The sequence below is a fragment of the Panthera tigris genome, chromosome B4 (assembly GCF_018350195.1).
Source record: "Panthera tigris isolate Pti1 chromosome B4, P.tigris_Pti1_mat1.1, whole genome shotgun sequence".
NCBI lineage: Eukaryota > Metazoa > Chordata > Mammalia > Carnivora > Felidae > Panthera > Panthera tigris.
This window is the reverse complement of record NC_056666.1, coordinates 77,970,033-77,989,255: the sequence shown is the minus strand read 5'-3', so window position 1 is coordinate 77,989,255 and position 19,223 is coordinate 77,970,033. Positions and strand designations below refer to the sequence as shown.

The 19,223-nt window shown below is 52.9% G+C and overlaps 1 protein-coding gene across 1 annotated transcript; it reads right to left on the bottom strand.

The window, feature by feature from the left end:
* Positions 1 to 1,293: 1,293 nt before the first annotated feature.
* LOC102950214 (keratin, type II cuticular Hb5-like) lies at positions 1,294 to 12,554 on the bottom strand. The gene is made up of 9 exons (XM_007073054.2): positions 12,132 to 12,554; positions 9,237 to 9,445; positions 7,691 to 7,751; positions 7,005 to 7,100; positions 6,095 to 6,259; positions 5,734 to 5,859; positions 4,652 to 4,872; positions 2,164 to 2,195; positions 1,294 to 1,454 (listed from the first exon to the last, which is right to left on the bottom strand). The coding sequence occupies exons 1-9, from the start codon at positions 12,552 to 12,554 to the stop codon at positions 1,303 to 1,305; spliced, it is 1,485 nt and encodes a 494-aa protein (XP_007073116.2). The 3' UTR covers positions 1,294 to 1,302.
* Positions 12,555 to 19,223: the final 6,669 nt, after the last annotated feature.

The following is a 19,223-nucleotide window of genomic DNA, read 5'->3' as shown; positions in this document are numbered from 1 at the left end:
TGAATGCTGGACTAGCTGTGTGACCTTAGTAAAGTTGCCTCACTTCTTTGGGCCTTAACCTCCTTATCTATCAAATGATATACATGACCCATGAATGAAATACATACGCTGTGTGCCACTTAGCAGGTGCCTGTGGATAAAGGCTCCTGTCTCCTCCCCTCTTCTAGCTTTCCCTCCACCCCACCCAGGCCTGGGTGACTCAGATTGGCTCCGACCTTTTGGCAAAGTCAAAGGAGAAATGCAAAGAGATGACTCTGATCCTGTGAGAATCAGAGAGGAAGTCAGCTCCTCGGTCAGAATTATCTGACCCTCTTCTTCTGTCTGCGCACACAAACCAATGGTTCTCAACTTTAGTTCCTACAGAAATCACCTGGGAGCTTGTTTAAATTCATATTCCTGGGCTCATCCCTAGAACTTCGGATTCAAGAGTTCTGGATGGAGCCCAGGATCTGCTTATTTAAGAAGTCCCCTCCACCCCTCACCCCCATCCCGGCGACCCTGATGTATGTGGTGGTCTGTGGACCACATTTGCAGAAGCGTTGAAAAGGTCAAGGCTTTGAAGGGGGCTGGGAAAACCACAAAGGAGGCAGACATTAATTTGTTTGCTGGGAGAAAACTTGTTGCCATCGATATTTAATCACGCACACCCAAAGAAAGAAGGAGCCATAACAGGAATCACCCAAATACAAAAAAGAGAAAAAAAAATCCAAACTGCCAACCATAAACACCTCAGCTGTTAGCTTCAGTCAATCTTTCCATCCTGGCATACAAATAGCTGGGGGTCTCTCTGGGAACACACAATCTCTCAGAGTGTGAGGGGCCTCCCGGACCCCTAGTCCACTTCCCCTTTGCTCCCTCAGTGCTGAGGTGACATGCCCCGCCCCTCATCCGGGGGCAAAGCACAGGTGCACCTACCCATCGCCATTCTCCTACCTGGCTCCCTGCCCAGAGGGCCTGGCACACGGCCAGTACTTAGTAAGCAGACTTAGTAAAATGTTTGCTAACCTGAAATTAGCTGGGGAAGAAAGCGGCTGAGCATCTTATATCAAAAAGCCTTTACATGCCTTTCCTGGACCACAGGGAAGGGGGAATTAACAGAGGTGGCAGTAATGTTACACCCAGGGTTTGCACACAAAGAGTAAATCATAACTGCAATAGGAAGAAAACTGGAGAGACAGTCTGGGTTCCAGCCAGGGGAAATTACTAAACAGGCATGGGGGTCTGGGAGAGAAATGATTTTCCCCTCCTGCTCCCCACCCGTGCCCCTATCAGAGGGGGGCACCCGCCGGAGTCCCCTGCCCACTATGCAAACCGCACGGATCTCACACCGGAGCAGGCCCCCACTACAGAGGGGGAGCAGAGGGCACCACTGCTGGAAGCCACAACCCCTGGGCCACGAGGGACAGTGGCACTGAGGTCACCGCAGATCACGCCACCCTGGGAACGGCTCACACCTGCGGGAGGAGACACTGGGTCAGAATTCTCCTCCATCCCCGACACGACATGACCCAAAACCTTTTGCCACCAATGATTGACTTTCATGTTTCTGAGGGATCAGCATCATGAATCTTTAGACCTACCGGCAAATCCAAAGCCATTGCCATCTGCTTCTTGAAGGAGTGTGGTTCGCAAATTGGACACCTAACTCTGCTTGAACCAGACTAATGTTGAGATGTGTTTATACAATCTTTGAGCAAAAACTGATGGGTCATAGTGAAGAAATCATCTAGAACCATGGTTGCTGGAAAAATGAGAACAGATAGATACCTAGCCTAGGGACTGTGTACACAGTGGATTATTCAAGGTAAAGAGTTGCCTGAAGTGGGCCCAAACGATCAGAATAAACATCAAAAATGTTTCTTCCTATTAAAATATTGTGCCACTTGAAGAGTATCCTGTGTGTAACTGAAAGACTTGAGCTATTTTTGCAGAACCAGTCAGCGGGGCAGAATTTCCCCCAGTCATTCACTTATGCTTCACGGATATTCCAGATGGCTCCACGTAGGGACCAAATATTTTGGACCATCCATTTGTCCAGATCCCAGAGACCTCAGCTCACATCTCCCCTGCCTGGTGCCCCACAGACAGAGATTCAGTCACCGATTAGATGCAACCCAATATTAACACCCAAAAGAACGATGCCCACACATGCACACAACTTACAGATATTGACGGAGCCCACGCCTTCACACAAGCTGCAGGAGAGAAAGAGAGAGTGAACATTTAGAATGGGGTTCCTCTGTTCTTGCGGCAGGTCTGTTCTGGTCCATCCTGAGCGAAGAGAGCAGGGCTGAGGGGAGGGGACGTGTTGCCCACCTACCACAGAGAGCATCAGTGTCGCCACTGCTCCCAGGGACCCCAAAAGGACAGGGGAATGTTAGGTTGCAGGACCCAAAGGCCACTTTATATGCCTTGTTTGCTTCTCGGCCATGGAAATGTGGTGTACTGGAAGGTACACGTGGGGTGCAGTGGGGTTATCCACCTTGTCCCCTGGCTGGAAGTTCCAGCATGGCCAAAGAGGTGATGGGAATAGCCACTGCCTAACTGGGACACCTTCAGGTGGGAAAGAGCTTGCCTAGCATGCTAATTGAGCCATTTTTTTTTATCCCACGAGCTTAAATGCTACCCCGGATATCTATCTGACTTGATACATGCAGAGGGGGCAGGAGGGAATGGTGGTCAAGAGCCTGGCGTCCTGGGCGCAAATCTGGCTGAGCCAGATCACTAGCTGGGTGACCTTGGACAAATCACCTAGCCTTTCTGTACCTCAGTTTCCTCATTTATGAAATGGGATGATAATACCCACCTTCCAGCACTGTTGCAAGCTCTACATTGCAAAGTGCCTACAGGTAGAGCCTGGCACACAGTAAATCCACTGTGTTTGCTACTAACATTATGAACATCTCATTGATGATGAGACATTTATATCACTGCCATGGGTCCCTCCTCCCTCACGCCCACCTGCACTTTCTCTTCTACATCACCTTCTTTTTTTATCCCCCAGCTTCAAACCATCTCTTCCAGTAAATCTCCAATCTGATTCCTTCTGCCCGACTGAGCACTTCAACATACTACAGCTTTTCAGTAAGGATCTATGCTTTGGGCTCACTCTCCCACCACGTGAATCTGACCCTGCCACAGCCTTGGAACTGTGCCCTTCCAGAAGATTCTAGCCAATGCCCATCATGGCGCCTGTTGCTCCACAATGCTGGCAGCAGCTGTCACCAAGTTGAGTGATTACGGCTGCTTTGTTTTCTCATTTTCTGTGTTTTCTGCAGTGAGGGTTACTTGGGTAATCCAATTACACTTGTTAAATGCCAAGAAGAAAAGATCTGTCGAAAGGTCAGTGGCCACAATATGCAAAGCTCCATACACCCAACCATCTTGTAAAATCTCATGTGTTGGAGACAGTGCCTCATGCGTTATAGAATTGAGTTCTTAATACATCAGTGATGATGATGATGATGATGATGATGAAAGTAAGTTTCACAGCACAAATGCTGAGTGCCTTACTGAATGTTGATGAGTGGGCCAGAGGCTTAAGTGTAAAAGGAGGAGATCAATCTGGTGGCTTCACCCAGAGTCCTGAGGAAATGGACAGAAGAGTTTACCTGCTTTGGTCAAGCGTGGCACAAATCCAGCAGCATGGCCAGCTGCCTAGGGGGCGACACACGTCAGATTTCTAATGCTAACCTGGTCAGTAAGGAGCCTTTCCGTGGTACAGCCCTGCCTGGCTACCCTGGATAGAGAGATTCTTGTTCTGACCGTAACCTGCCCCTACTGGTGATTTCCATTCACACTAACTCATTTAATCCTTGCAACAGCGTAAAGTGCTGGGTTTTATGATTATCTGTTGTACAGATCGGGACGCTGAGGCCCAGAGGTTCAGAGCTAGTAAGTGGTAGAGCTGGGATGTGAATCCAGGTGGTCTAGATGGCTCACAACCTGTGATCTTAACCTTTCTATGCAACTGTCCTCCCCCCCAGTCTAGCTTGCTCCCCCATGATGGGACCCAGCTAGGAGGCAGTAACGATGTGGCTACCTCCAGGCTAAATGCTCGTCACTACCCCAGGTGTAAATCCACACTGCTCCTTCCCTTGCTGACTTCACTTGCCCCAGTTCTTGGCTCAAACTGTCAGCAGAGCCCGATTTATGCTGCCCCTGCCTTTCCCTACTAAGCAAGGACCCTGTGCTGGTCATTTCTATCTGCTGCTCCTGAACATGAGACTATAGGGTTCCTTGTCTGTACACGCCAAGTCAAATGGCCTTTAGCAAATCCTCTGAATGATTCCAGCTTTTACAATCCACTGTGATGTGATTGCAGAAACCCCTTTCCAGTCAACAGGGTAAAGTAGTTGCCTTGGAATGAGCTTAGTTGCATCAGGAGGGGCAGTGTGGGAGGGAAAAAATCACCGGAGATGGTAATTTTAGCATAGCCACTACCTAGCTGTCACCTTGAACAAGTTCCTTCCCCTCTTTAGGCCTCGGTTTCCCCATCTGAAAATGGGAAAATGGTTAGACTTCTTGATTTCTAGAGTCTTTCTGGAGTCTTTCCCAGTTTGAACACTCTCTGCCTGGAGGATGATAGTCTGTTGAGGCAGTCCTCCAGCCCTGAGTGGGGATGTGAAGAGACCCTAAGTCCTGTCCTCACCGGCTCTCCTCGCCCTCCAGCAGCTTTCTGTAAGTGGCGATCTCCACGTCCAGGCCCAGTTTGGAGTTCATCACCTCCTGGTACTCCTTGAGCAGACAGGCCATGTCCTGCTTGGCCTTCTGAAGGGCGGCCTCCAGCCCCGCCAGCTTGCATTTGGCATCACCGAGGGCTGCCTCGCCCTGCTGCTCTGCCTCAGCCACGGCGCCCTCCAGCTTGCACCGCTGTCAGGGAGGGAAGAAGGGGAGAAGCTTGAGAAGGGGACCTAGTGGGTCCCCAATGGCCTCCATCAACCTATTTCACCTCTATTCCAAATGGTCCACTTGCAAATTAACTAGGCAGGAAAATAATGGCCCTTTGGAGCTTTCTTCCTCCATGTATGTGCCTCTTAATTTTATTGTAAAACTCAAGTCCCCAGTGAGCCATTAGAGGGAGGAAATGCTAGTGCTGGAACAGGACTGATAATAATTAGTGATAGTATCTTACACTTGTTTACCATTGTTGGTTTACAAGGCACTTTCACAGATGTTGCCTATCTGCTTCCAGTTACTCTGAGCGTGTCAGAACAGGCACAGTTATTTCCCATTAAACAGATGGAGAAATTGAGACTCAGAGAGGTTGTGGGAAATGGAATGAGAGACAAGCCATGTTCAATTACAGAGATGCACAGACAGTGCTAGCGTGCACTGTGAACAGAGTGGCGTGGGACCAGGTCAGGTCTGTGCACCTCAAATCCATCTGGAGAGGTGGGGGGAGAGCCAGCAGAACACAACCTGCACTAGACCGCATTGCCTAATGTATGTTTAAAGGAAAGAAACCTTGGAGGGATATGAAGGGAAATAGGAGCAGAATTCAGAGAAGGTAGACAGACCAACCCTCCCCCACAATGCTCTGTGCAAACAGTGCTTGTCGGTCCTTCAGATGCAGGTGGTTAAAATATAAGCCTCTCCAAAGACAGCAGCAGCAACTCAAGGCAGGAGGAAAGCAGAAAGCAGATCAGAAGCAGCAGGAGAACAGATCAGAAGCAGCAGGAGAACAGGTCAGAAACAGCAGGTACACCGAGCAAGGTCTCAGCACCCCCTGACCTGCTGCTTGGCATTCTCCACCTCTGCCGTCAGCCTCTGGATCATGCGGTTCAGCTCATTGAGCTCATCCTTGGTTCTGCGGAGGTTCTCGCCCTGCTGGCTCACCGTGGCCTTCATCTCCTCGCACTGTGGGTTGGGAGACAAACATTCAGGACCAGCCAATGGTTGTGACATTGCTGGAGGGGTGCTGGGTCGTCACTATGAAGAGCCAGCCTGCTGTTCTACAGTGGTCCCATCTCCTACCCCTGCTCTGCTTGGGCCTGTGATGGAGCCCCTCTGAATGCATGGGTGCATTTCCCAGAGAAGCTTCAGGTTCTGGCTATCTTCCCTGCCCAAAGGGCAGCTCGGCCCTCCAGTTCACCTTGGTTTGGTACCAGGACTCGGCCTCAGCCCGGCTGCGGCTGGCGATGTCGTCATACTGAGCCTTGATCTCGGCCACCACTGAGTCCATGTTGAGCTCCCGGCTGTTGTCCATTTTGACGACCACTGAGGTGTCAGAGATTTGTGACTGAAGGAGGTAGATTTCCTGTAGGAGACAGCAACCAGTGCCCTCAGCTCCAAATCCCCCTCTGATTCCCATTGCTGTAGGTAAAAAACCATCCCCACCTGAAGCTTTAGGAAATAAAATTGGAGAATTCCAGAAGTGCAGCTCTAGCTATCTCCATAAATCTAATCAACCAGACAATGGACAGATTTAGAGTGCTGGGTTTTCTAATGAACTTTTCATACTACCTGAATTAATAAGATATTATTACATCTATATACCCACACCTATATTGTCATATCTCCACTTCATGCTGTGCTGTGTAGATAGGCAATGAATCACAGTCCTTCAAATCATCTGTGTGGGGTTTTTTTTGGGGGGGGGAGAGAGAGAAAACGAGAGAGAGTGTGCAAATGGGGTAGGGGCAGAGGGAGAGAGAGAATCCCAAGCAGGCTCCACACCCAGTGCAGAGCCTGACGTGGTACTCGATCCCACAACCATGACATCATGACCTGAGCCAAAATCAAGAGGATGCTCAACGGACTGAGCCACCCAGGCACCCCACAAATAATTTTAAAGGAAGGGAATCACCCATTTCCATTTTGAAAGGAGGCCTAAGCAAGAGAAAAATCTCCTCTGATCACAGAAGGAAAGGATGTTTAGGTTCTAAAAGTGTTAGGGATGGACAATACTTTCTAAAGCCAAAGGACCAAGACAACCCACAACGCAAAAAACCCTCTGCCCTCTCCTCCCTCGCTTGCTCTTCTGGAGAAGGGGAGAGACTCACCTCCTCATAGAGGGCCTGTAGGAAGCCCATCTCCTCCCTTAGCGCCTCCACATTTGCCTCCAGGTCAGCCTTGCGCAGGTAGGCACAGTCTATGTCCTGGTGGACACACATGGGAAAGGGTGGAACAAGGGTCACTCAGGGCCCCTGGACCTTTGCCCTCTATATGGGGCCCCGAGGCTATGTTCTGTCCCACTCTTCTCCTATCACAGAAACATCCATGGGGCCACCTCAAATAGGGAGTAGAGAGAAGTCTGACCTCGACAGATTTTTTCTCTTTCCTCCAGAATTAGAGACCTTCCTGAAGAGAGTAGCCTAATATCACAGCCCAAAATGCCAGGCTGCTACTACTAAGTTAGATTGGCCCATGGAGCATGACCACGTGGTGGCCACAGAGCCATGAGTGTGCCCCACCCACAGGCCGTCCTTGGCACCCAGGCTGGGCAGCATCCAAGTAGCTGACTCTCGGGCCCGAGGTCTCACCAAGCTGCTGTCTGGCTGATTAGCCACAGTGGTCACTTAATCAGTCTCCCTCTCATGCGGGCATTGCCAACCAAGTGGCCCCCATTGGTCAGGGGAGTCGAGTGCCTGGCCACCACAACTGGACTGCTGCAAACTTGGCAAGTTGCTAGTCTCAGAGGTCCAGAATCTAAGATTTCACTCTTCCCCATGTGGGGGGACTCACTCACCTTCTTCAGCACCACAAACTCATTCTCAGCCGTGGTCCTGAGGGCCACTTCTTCTTCATACCTGAGGAGAGAGAGCACAGATGGAGAGGCCCTTGGGGATGAAGGCTTTGGGTGGGCCAATCAAGCCCTAGCTTTTCAAGACTCCTTAGTTCTGCCCTTGACTTGCTGTGTGCTTTGGGGAAAGAGGCTTGGCCTCTCTGGACTTCTATTTTGCAGTCACGAAGAACCCACCAAAAGGACACTGGACATGAAGTTCAAGCCTCTGGTTTCTGGTCCAAGCTTGGACTGAAGTTTCTGGAAAACGTCAGGCAAGCCATTTAATCTCTCTGCATCTTGGGCTACATTGCCTGATGTGCAATAAGGCATGCTGGAAATATTTGCGGGATGAGCAAAAGAGAGATGCTCCAGGGGACGGGGGGGTGTCTTTCAACCCGAAAATTGTACAAAACATAAAGCTCCATGAAACCATCTCTGTGATGTTCTCTTCCCTTCCCCCAATACTCAAGGACTTGAAATCCTGGAAGCACCCCATTATGCCCTGACTGCTGGGGGGGGGGGGAGGCATTTCCACAGCCCTCCTGCACTGCCTGGCACATTCTCTTGTGCCTGCCCATGAGGTCATTCCTGCAGCAGCCCTGCCCAGCCCACAGGGATGACCAGAGTCCTCATAGCATGATTTTCATGACTTTTTAATGACAGAGTAATTTGGGCTGCTATAAACTCTGGGCTATGTAATTACTGGCCCTCACACCCCCCCAGACTGGGAGACAGGCCTTGACACCTGCAAACAGAATTGTGTCTGCATTTGCATCCCCCCAAGGAAAGTGTAAACCCATTGCTGGGTCCATCTGGATGGTAACACCCGATCTCCCAAGATCCGAATTCCGGTTACTTCCAATTAGAATGATCAGGACAGATTATATCAGGATCACCTTTCTCTCCATCCCTATCAACAGGGAAAGAGGAGCAAGGTGTCAGTGACCCAGTGAGTTTAAACTAGGCAATGGCCAACCTAAACAAGTCAGGTTACAAGGGAAGATTGACGCGGGCCTTTGAATTGCAGAGCCTTGCAGAACAAGAGCCTGGTGATTTATCCACAGAGTGAATAAACGACTTCTCCAAACTTATTGGCTATCTTGAATGGCATTGGCCGGATCATCTTGGAGATACCTCCCCAGGGACCTTTCCTCTCCCCACATCCTAGTGCTGACTATTCCCAAGTTCGTTCCTCCAGTCTGTTGACCTCTCTCTTCCCATTCCGTTGTTGTTCCTCTCTCTGTGTCTCTAGGCCACTGTGTGTGGGATGTGTGTCCTACCCTCCCAGGCTGGGAGTACCTCTTCTCCCCAGCTCTCTCCCCATTTCCCAGGATGGGGCTACAAGAGCTGGGAGCTGAGACCAGATAGAGCAGGCTGAGAAAACAGAACCATCAGAGAGGTAGCCTGGGCTGGCCCTGACCTTCAGCCATCCCCACCTCTGGTAGAGTGGTGTGGACCCAGCCAAGACCTACCCCACACCCATAACCACCCCCAGCCCGGCCGCACTCACTTCTTCTTGTAGCCCTCCAGCACCTCCTGCACGTGGTTGAGCTCCGAGGCCAGCCTCCCGCTGTCGGCCTCCACGCACTCGGCCTCCCGCCTCAGCGTCTCGATGTAGCCCTCGAACAGGGGCTCCAGGTTGCTCTCGCAGCACTTGCGGTTCTGGTAGAACTGCCACTTGGTCTCCAGAAGCTTGTTCTGCTGCTCCAGGAAGCGCACCTGCCGCCCAGGGTGGAGAAAAGAGACTCAGGGGGAGCCCTGAGCCCTCTCTGCCCTTGGGGATGATCTCTGACCCGCAGCAGGCTGTGACCTTCCCCCAAAGGCCAAATCATTTGGCAAAGTCTGAAAGTGCAGGTCACGGCTGTTCCCCCAGGAATGTTCCCTCGCCCTATCCCCCTCTCCCAGTAGAGCACACAATTTATTTGTGGCATTTATTCTGCACAGAATGAAATAACATCTGATCTTGCAAAAACACTCTAGACCGTGTGTGGTGGGCCAAAAATGGCTCTTCAAAGATGTTCACGTCCTAATCCCTGGAACCTGTGAATCTGTTATGTTATGTGGCAAAAGGGACCCTGCAGGTGGAATGTAGGTTATGGCACTGAAGATCAGGAGATCTGGAATTATCCAGGTGGCCCCAAGGTGTCATAATGGGCCTTTTAAAGTGGGAGAGGAAGGGGGTGCCTGGGTGGCTCAGTCAGTTGAGCATCCGGCTTCCACTCAGGTCATAATCTTGCGGTTTGTGAGTTCGAGCCCCGTGCCAGGCTCTCTGCTGACAGCTCAGAGCCTGGAGCCTGCTTCGGATTCTGTGTCTCCCTCTCTCTCTGCCCTCTCCTGCTTGCGCTCTGTCTCCCTCTCTCAAAAAATAAATAATAAACATTTTTTAAAAGCTTTTAAATAAAGTGGAAGAAGAAGGCAGAAGAGTGGAGAGGTGAACAGAAGGAAGAGGTGGAGGAGAGACTTAAAACCTGAGGCAGCCTTAGCCATGATCACCGGCTTTGGAGGTGGAGGGAGAAGGAGCCTGAGTCAAGGAATGCCAATGGCCTCCAGAAACTGAGAAGGAGCTCCAGCCAGCCAGCCAGCAAGGGAACAGAGACCTCAGTCCTACCATCACACAGAATGCAATTCTGCCAAAAGCGTGCGTGTCCCTGAAAACAGGTCTCCCCTACGGCCTCCAGAGAGAAATGCAGCTATGCCAACACCTTGGTTTTGACCTCATGAGATAAGAAATTTGTATTGTTTTAAGCCACTAAGTTTGTAGGCATTTTTATGCCAGTGATTTTAAAACACACCCACCACGACTCTCCCTCACTCTGATCCTGGGGCAGGAGAGCCCATCCCAGGGACCCTGGATGGGGAATGAGGAGACCTTCCCCTGCCTGACTCTGCCACCAACCAGGCCCCTGTGCCCCACTCTCCCGGAGCCTCATTGTAAACCAAGGCAGTAGAAATGCATCAGCAATGTCCCCTGGCAGTCCCCAGGCTCTTTCTGCCCTGCAGGCACGTTTTACTTGGCCCGCAAACCATATCATAGAAATCTGATTTGTTGCCGAGGTTTAATAACTGAATAATTTCAGGCAAGAATCTGGATCTCGGACCAGAACTGACTGCTCACACAGAGACTGCATACCTGCGTGCTGTCCAAAAGGCTACGTGCAAAGGTCCTTGCATGTTCGGGGACCTTACTGTGCTTTCAAGCAAATTAGGCAAAGGGGCCACTCCAGGCAGACACAGCCTCCTTCCAGGGCATACAGCCCGGTGAGCCGAGCATGGGCTGGATTTCAACCTCATCCTGCCGCCCTTGGTGGGTGTCCTTGCATAATGAAAGACCCACACGATGTGCTGGCGGAAGGCATGAGCCAGCAGCATGTGAAGAGTAGGTGTCCAGGGGCGCCTAGGTGGCTCAGTCAGTTGAGCATCTGACTCCAGCTCAGGTCATGATCACGTGGTTCGTGAGCTCGAGCCCTGCGTCGGGGCGCTGCTGACTGCGCAGGGCCCGCTTCAGATTCTCTGTCCCCTTCTCTCTCTGCCCCTCCCCTGCTGGCACTCTCTCAAAAATAAACAAACGTTAAAAAAGAAAAAGAATAATGGACAGCACCTTCGCTTGCAGAGATGCCTATTTCTGATGGTGGCTCTTATCAGAGAGCAAGGCCTCCATGCACTGTCACTCTTGTGTGTGTCCACTTACAAAGACACTCGGTGTAGATGTGCACAGCACTTAGCCCTAGAAGGGGACCCTTTCCTCTCCTGGACTTCAGGGGCTGTCCTCCCCCAGAGAGGCTCGCAGAGGGGGTGCCACTGAGTTAGAGGACACCAGAGCTATGCGTCCAACCAGAAGGTGGGCTCAGAGACCCCAGCATCTGAAGAGTGCAATTCAACAGCCCCTCCAGGGGCTGCCCCCTTAAGTTTCTCAACTCACTGTTTAATCTGTGTAACGTTGGGTGGGAAAAAGCGCCTGGGGCAGAAATCCCGGGAACTCACAGCCTTCCTACTAGAAGGAGCAGGAAAGGAGCTTCTGGCCCCTCCTCATCCTGGATCCTTTCACCCTGGGGAGGGTGGCACCTCCACACAAACCTAAGCAGACATCCCACACCACCCACCCCCCCTCTCACGGGGTGATGGCTGAGATCCCGAAGATGGGGCCACAGACACACACGCAGCTCTTGCTGGGCAGGGAAGCTGCCTCAATAAACTTCCCGTTCTGTCTGGTGTCACATTCATCGTTGCCTTTGACTCTCCTGGTAGCATTTGAAAACCAAGAGCCGGATTCAGTCATGCTCCCAAGGCCACGTGCTGACGGGTTACAGGCCTGGGACTCAGAGAACATGAAGACGGCTGGTTATTGGGTTCCAAGTCCCTCGCCCCTTCCTGTGCCACAGCCCCAGGGAGCACCCCACAGACCCACCTTGTCAATGAAGGCAGCAAACTTGTTGTTCAGGCACTTGATCTGCTCCTTCTCCTGGTGCTTGACGCACTGCGCGTTCGGGTCAAGCTCCAGGTTGAGGGGCGTGAGGAGGCTCTCATTGACCGACACGCTAGTGATGCAGGGCGGGCTGGGTCCACAAAGGCCCCCTACGCGGTAGCCAAAGCTGCCCCCGCTGCGCAGGGGCCATCCACAGCTCACCGCCATCCGCGGGGACCCCACTGCGCACAGGCTCCGGCTGCCAAAGCCCCCGAGGCGCCTGTAGCCGGGCCCCCCAGGACTGCCCCCGCGATAGGCCATGGCACTGGAGCAGCTGTGGGCCGACGGCTTGGGCAGGACGGCAGAGCAGGAGCTGAAGTTCCTGACCCCATAGCCGGAGCGGATGCGGTGGGGACGGCTGGCCATGCCTCCGCGGTGCAGGGCAGCGCAGGGAAAATGGAGAGGCCCGAAGCACACAGGTCTCATGCTGGAGACCTGTCCGTGCCCCTGCCTTTTTATCGGGCAGACGACGGGCCTCCCAACAACATAAAAGGCAGGAGAAAGTTATTAAAGCTATTTATGAGCGTGGGAATCTCCCGCTAGGCAGACCGAGAAGGAAAGCTGAAACTTGTCTCCTTTAATGAGCATCTCAGGGAGACCCTGCATCACAATAAACCTGTCCCCTGCCTTTGCAACCCCACAGGCCTAGACATATCTATTTGGCCCCTAATTCCCCTCCCACCCTGTGAGTCCACCTGGGATCATTATCCCACAGGGGCAAGTGGAGGCTTGGGCCAGCACATTCCTGAGACTCGAAGGGTCCCATGTCCCATAAGGTCCCACGGGCCCGTCCTTGCAGGCAGATCACGTGTTTTCCCCCCTAAGGCTGCAAGGATGCCTGGCTCATCTTTCCAGGGTGAGCACAAGTAGAGTGAACCCTTCAAGACTTCCCTGCACCTGCTTTTCCTACATTCTGTCTGACAGTAGAGTGACTGGGGTCGGTACAGCCTCCTTGATTCAGAAAGCACGTCTTCTCTACTTTGATAGTCTTCATGGTAACTGACACATAGTAGGTCCCTGGGAAGCACGGCTTGAATTGAATAGACTGGACCCAGGAAGGAATGGCCAGTATCTGGACAGCTTCCTCATCTGGTCCACAAATAGTGATTGAGCCTCCTGTACGCCAGGCCCGGGGGCTGTCCTGGAGGAGGTGCCTCCATTCACAGGCCAGTGCTGAGGCCCCACCAGAGCGAGGCCCTAATTCAGATGCCGAGGGAAATAAAGCTCGGTGGACAGAGCTCGCTCTTGAAGAACCTGGGTCTCATGGGGACCCCAGACAGAGGCAGGAAAGATCCATGGCAAGAGGGGGAAAGACAAGTGATCGTGTAAAAGGAATGCTGAGGATTGAGGAGGGCCACTCATGGCAGGTGGAATGTCACAAGGAGGCGAGACCCGAGGCAGGTCCTAGAAGATGGCGACATGTGGTAGAGAAAATAGAAGCAGAGGTGCCAGGGACAGCCACCACCGCAGGCCTGGTGACGAGACAAATACCCAGTTCCTCAGGTCCTTTGCAAAACTGAGCCGTCAGCCAAGACTGCTCACCCCCAGCCTCCCACCCCGATCATACAGGATGCTTTCCCTGTGACACCCCAGAACAGCAGGATGGAAATGGGACCCAAAGGGGAAAACCCCTGCCTGCAGCCCCGACTATCATGATACCCAAACCCCCAGCAACCCAGTCCTTGGAGTAAAGCTCTCATTACAGAGAATCTCTGTGCACAAGGACCAGAATGAGGAGTCATCTTCCAGAACTCCCTCTTGGGGGAACAGGCTTGGGGAGGGGACATAAGAAAAGAGCCAAACAGAGCCAGAAAGAATGGGAAGGGTCTTTCCGCACTCTCTCTCTCTCTCACACACACACACACACACATACACACACTGAATCGCCAGAGGAAAACTGGGGATCTTCTATTATGGGCTTTGAAGGTACTACATACATGGTCTTTCCATTTTGTCTCCAGCTTAAGGACGCTTGGATTTCTTGCTGATATCACCAACATTATGAGAGTGCCCCCCCTAAAAAAATCCAGAAGGGAGGATCTCAACTTGAATCTTCTGCTATGTTCGCTCCTAAAGGAGAGTTGGCGATTCCTGGCCGGATTCTTCAGCTGGAACACCAGCAGGGTTGGGAGCGTGGGAAGCCCCTGAAAACCGAGAACGTGGCGGTGGATTGAGCCCTGTTCGCAGCCCGCCCAGGCTGCCCTGCCTGGCATCCGTCTCCAGCAACAAGCCTTTCCCTAGCATCTGAATGTGTCTGAATGTGTCTGGCAAGCAGATGTTCTGTGGTTTGGGGGGTAGAGGAGCAGGGTGGCCCCTGAATACCCATCTACCCCCTCGTCCTTGGTCTTAGCATATCCACTGATCCATTCATTCAGCAGTTGCTTATCAAGTGTCTGGCGGTGGTGTGTTGGGCTCGATGCTGGTGACCTCAAGCCGGGCAAAAGCCAGTCCTTTCCCAGTCCAGTGGCCCACAGCCTACCGGTCACAGTGGGAAGTCAGGCATCTATAGTACAGTGTGGTAATAGACATGGGCAAAGATACTGAGCTCCTTTTAAAGGAAACACCCCTGAACCAAGCCTTGAGTTGCCCAAAGCCAAGGGACAGTCTGTGAGAAAGTATGGAAGGACATTCAGCCAGCTGAGTGTGGCAGGAGGGCAGGGCATCCCCTGCAGAGTGATGAGGGGGGCGGCAGGAGGGAGCTCAGGCAGGACCCAGGAGTTGATGCTCACCCTGCCAGCGGCAGAGAATTTCAACTCTCGGTGGCAGGCGGGTTGGGCTGGACAGTGAGGAACGGGTAGGTGGGTGGGAGGAAGGTGACTGCATGTACAATGGGATCAACTAAGAAGGAGGGTGAAGAGCTGCTTGTGGGAACATGATAAGAGGCAGAAAATCCAGCTAGCAAGCTATCATGTGAACAAAATGAGAAATAACACGGCCTGAAACAAGACCGCGCTGGAGGGAGTGCAGAGGACATGGAAAGGACCACAAGGTATCAGAAGAGCGTGGCAGTTTATTGGATGTGGGAGAAGCAAAAAAAAAAAAAAAAAAAAAAAGACGGAATGGCAAAGAGCAAGTGACCTGCCCATCCCTGAGCCGCAGCACCCCTGTCAGCCCTGCAGCAAGACGCCCCGATCACAGCCCTGCCTGAGCGCGTGGAGAAAATCAGATGAGACGGCCGCACAGTGCACTTAGCACAGCGGTCAGTCAGTGGTCACTCGTGCTGTCCTTTCCCCCTTGGGGACCCAAGCCAGTGTGTACTAGAAAATAGCACAGACAGGGGTGTCTGGGTGGCTCAGTCAGTTAAGAGTCCGACTTAGGCTCAGGTTGTGACCTCATGGTTTGTGGGTTCGAGCCCCGCGTCTGGCTCTGTGCTGACAGCCCGGAGCCTGGAGCCTGCTTCAGATTCTGTGTCTCCCTCTCTCTCTGCCCCTTCCCTACTCATGCTCTGTCTCTCTCTCTCTCTCAAAAATGAATAAACATTAAAAAAAAATTTTTTTTAAAAGAAAATAGCACAGACAGTGGGATTGTACCAGCATGAGGACAAACTATCCTGCACGTCACACTAGCTCCCGTGTGCAGGTCACAACGTGGGTGTGAAACGTCACACTCAGTGAAACGCTACCCCAAGGAGCAGGGTCTCTGTTCGGCTGGTGGCTGTGAAAATGAAGCAGGACCTATCAAGGACACAGTGGCAGCCTCACAGCCAGGAGGCAGACTTCCGGTTCCGTCTCCGCCTTGAGCTGGCGGTGGGGCCTGAGGACAGCCCTTCCCCTCTCTCCGGGCCATTTCCCAGTAAAAGGAGGGGCTGAGCCATGATCCCTATAACCCCAAACTGCTGAGTCAGCTTCACATCACGTCCGATGCACTTTACTGCAGCAGGAAAGTCGGTAACAGACTTTAGGAATATTTCCATACACACAGAAGTTTGGGGTCAAACTTCCAGTATTTGAAATTTTACTAAGAGTAACATCTCTTTCCCTCGCAATTCCAGATCAGCAGAAGGTCCTTGCCCGTGGGTCAGATCCCTACTCCTAAGACGCTTCCAAGCTAAGTGCGAGAAGAGGACAGACAGCCCGGTGCAGAGCAAGAGTGTGGGACAGGACGAGAAGGACAGGGACGCAGTTACATCCCGGGCAGGTGGGAGATAGGAGCTGATGTCTGGGACGTGGGTCATCAGGAAAGCATGTGCATCACTAAGGAAGATGGTGGGGGACCTGGGGAGAAGAGCTTTAAGTCTCCTACACCTGATGGGGGAGGGAGACATACACAGGCTCTTCTGATTTCCAGGGTGAAGCGGCCGCTAAGAAGCTACGAGGCACATGTCCAGTAAATTAAGATATTCGAAGCCTTATTCTGTGAGGAATGGAGATCCAGCAGATTTCTCCTGTGGTCCCAGAACGGCAGCCGAGTCCCAACGCTGAGCACAAAAGGGCATTAGTCCCCCACGTTCTAAGAAGCTACACATGGACCCAGCCACCACCCCTCACGGTCACCAGCTTACCCAGTGGAGAGTGGAGACGGAAGGGTCGGGCCTTGTCAGCGCCCAGTAGCATGGAAGGCAAGGTGTGGCCACAGGTCACAAGGCAGCACAGCGTTGGGGGACCTCACTGAAAGCCACCCTTGAGCAACAGGCATGTGGGGCCACCACCCACATGGCGGCCATGGAGCCTCCCGCCCCCACCAGCTGTCACCGAGGCAGAGCCCTGTGTGACAGTACCTCCTGCGACACAACACATGTTTGGAAATCTCGAAAAAGAAGGAGGCCATGAAAAGACTGTGCCCCATGAACCGAGCCATTAGAGCCATAACAGGCTGGCCGGGTGTGGGGGAGGGGCAGGTGGTTTAGGGGTGGGGAGAGAGAGGAGGTTGGAGCAGAGCTTAAAACTGAAATTGTGGGGGCGCCTGGGTGGCTCAGTCGGTTAAGCGTCCGACTTCGGCTCAGGTCACGATCTCGCCGTCCATGAGTTCGAGCCCCACGTCGGGCTCTGGGTTGATGGCTCAGAGCCTGGAACCTGCTTCCAATTCTGTGTCTCCCTCTCTCTCTGCCCCTCCCCCATTCATGCTCTGTCTCTCTCGGTCTCAAAAATAAATAAACGTTAAAAAAAATTAAAAAAAAAAAAACTGAAATTGTGCCATGACTTTAAAATGTCTTAAATTCTGGAATAAGATGAGTCTCATCATAGGAAGCGGTTGCAGACTATGAAATCTAGCCAAGACATCTGTTCCGGGAACCGTAGCTGTGTACTAAACCACCCCGAAACTCAGCAGCTTTAACAACCAACATTTGTTGGGGTGCCTGGGTGGCTCGGTCGGTTAAGCGTCCGACTTTGCCTCAGGTCATGATCTCACAGTTCGTGAGTTCAAGCCTTGCGTCGGGCTCTGTGCCGACAGCTTGGAGCCTGGAGGCTGCTTCAGATTCTGTGTCTCCTTCTCTCTGTCTCTCCCCATTTCACACACACACACACACACACACACACACTCTCTCTCTCAAAATTTAAAAAAGTTTGTTTTACTCACACATCTGCAGCCTGGGCAGTGCTCGGCAGGAACAGCTCACTTTTCTGTCCCAGGGAGCTCCCGCATCCTCAGGTGGCACCTACAAACGCACGGTGTCCAGGGCAGTGGCCAGCCCTGCCCTCTGCTGCTCAGACCACACAAGAGGGAGAGCGACCGGTCACAGCCCCCTCGCTGCTTCTAGGGGACCAGTGCTGGCCAAGACACTCTCAGGGGTGTCAGGGCTCCGGGGACCCGAGACCCAGCCCTGTGAGGAGTGTTGAGGAAGAGGAGGCTGATTTGGAGTGGGGGGAAGAGCGGAGGGCACACATGAGGCAGCCGAACCGGCAGGCCCTGAGTGAGGACAGGGCTGATGTCATGGGGTGCCCAAAGAGGACAATCAGTGGGCTGAAGTGACAGGGGGCTCAGCTTCGGGCCCTACTTAAAAGCCACTCCCAGGGCTTTCCAACCTGCTCCATGGGACAGGGAAGCAGCTACCTGGCTGGGGTGGGCCCCCCCCCGCCCCGGGGGGCGCAGTGGGACATCGCCCCCTGCAGGGTTCCCCGAGTCCAACAGCTCAGAAGCCTTGCCAAGAAGGAGGACTTTCAGGAGACAAACAGGAAGAAAACTTGGCCCAGAAACACTTATAATTAGCCCTTTCCTGTCTTCTCCCTGGAGCCCATCCAGCTGCATCACACCTGCATGACGTGCGGTCCATTTCACAAACCAAAACCCTGAGCTCTGAGGCTCAGAGAAACCCACAGGGCTGTGTGAGTCACCCACCCCACTGCTGCAGAAGCTCCTTAGAAGAGACGTGTCTGGACTGCCGGGACTGCCACACTGTTCCACTAGAGGGCGCCCTACCCTGGCGGCAGAGGCCACCCAAAGCCCCTTTCCTCTGGGAAGCCTTCCCAGGTTAATGAGCACAAAGTGTGGCTTCCCCGGCTCTTCTTCCCTGCCTGGATTTTTCACGCTTCCAGCAGCTTCCCTGCGAGTACTCAGCACCCCATGGTGCACCCTCCCTGGCGGCCCGCAGCCACCCCCCCCCCATGTGTTAACTTCCTAACAGATCTGTATGCCAGGCTTCCCTCCCCCAGTTTATCCTATGCCTTGACAGTCTTAACTCGCTCAAAATCTGCTTCCAAGACACACGTGCCCGGGCACCAAAGGCCGAGCAGAAAGCATCCGACGGTTCCTCAGCCCTGTCCCCAGGCTGGCACAGCAAAGCCCTCCTAGCGCATCTCCTAGGCCCTCCCCCACTTTCTTTATCTTATCTTCAGTTGCGCTTTTGGACCCCTTGGGCAGAGGGGTAAGGCTGTGGCATGCTCCTGCTCTCGGCACGGCGTCCTTGCCGGCCCACAGAAGCCCCTCTCGGCTTTATTCACCTCTTCCCTTCGTTCTGTACCCACCCCACCCCCTCCGTCCCTCTCCACATCACAGGCAATGCGTGTGATGCCCTCACATACATGCTCACGACTGGAAAGGAAGCAGCAGCGCATTCGGAGTGTGTCTGATCTACCGGAGCAGAATGGTTTTGACATG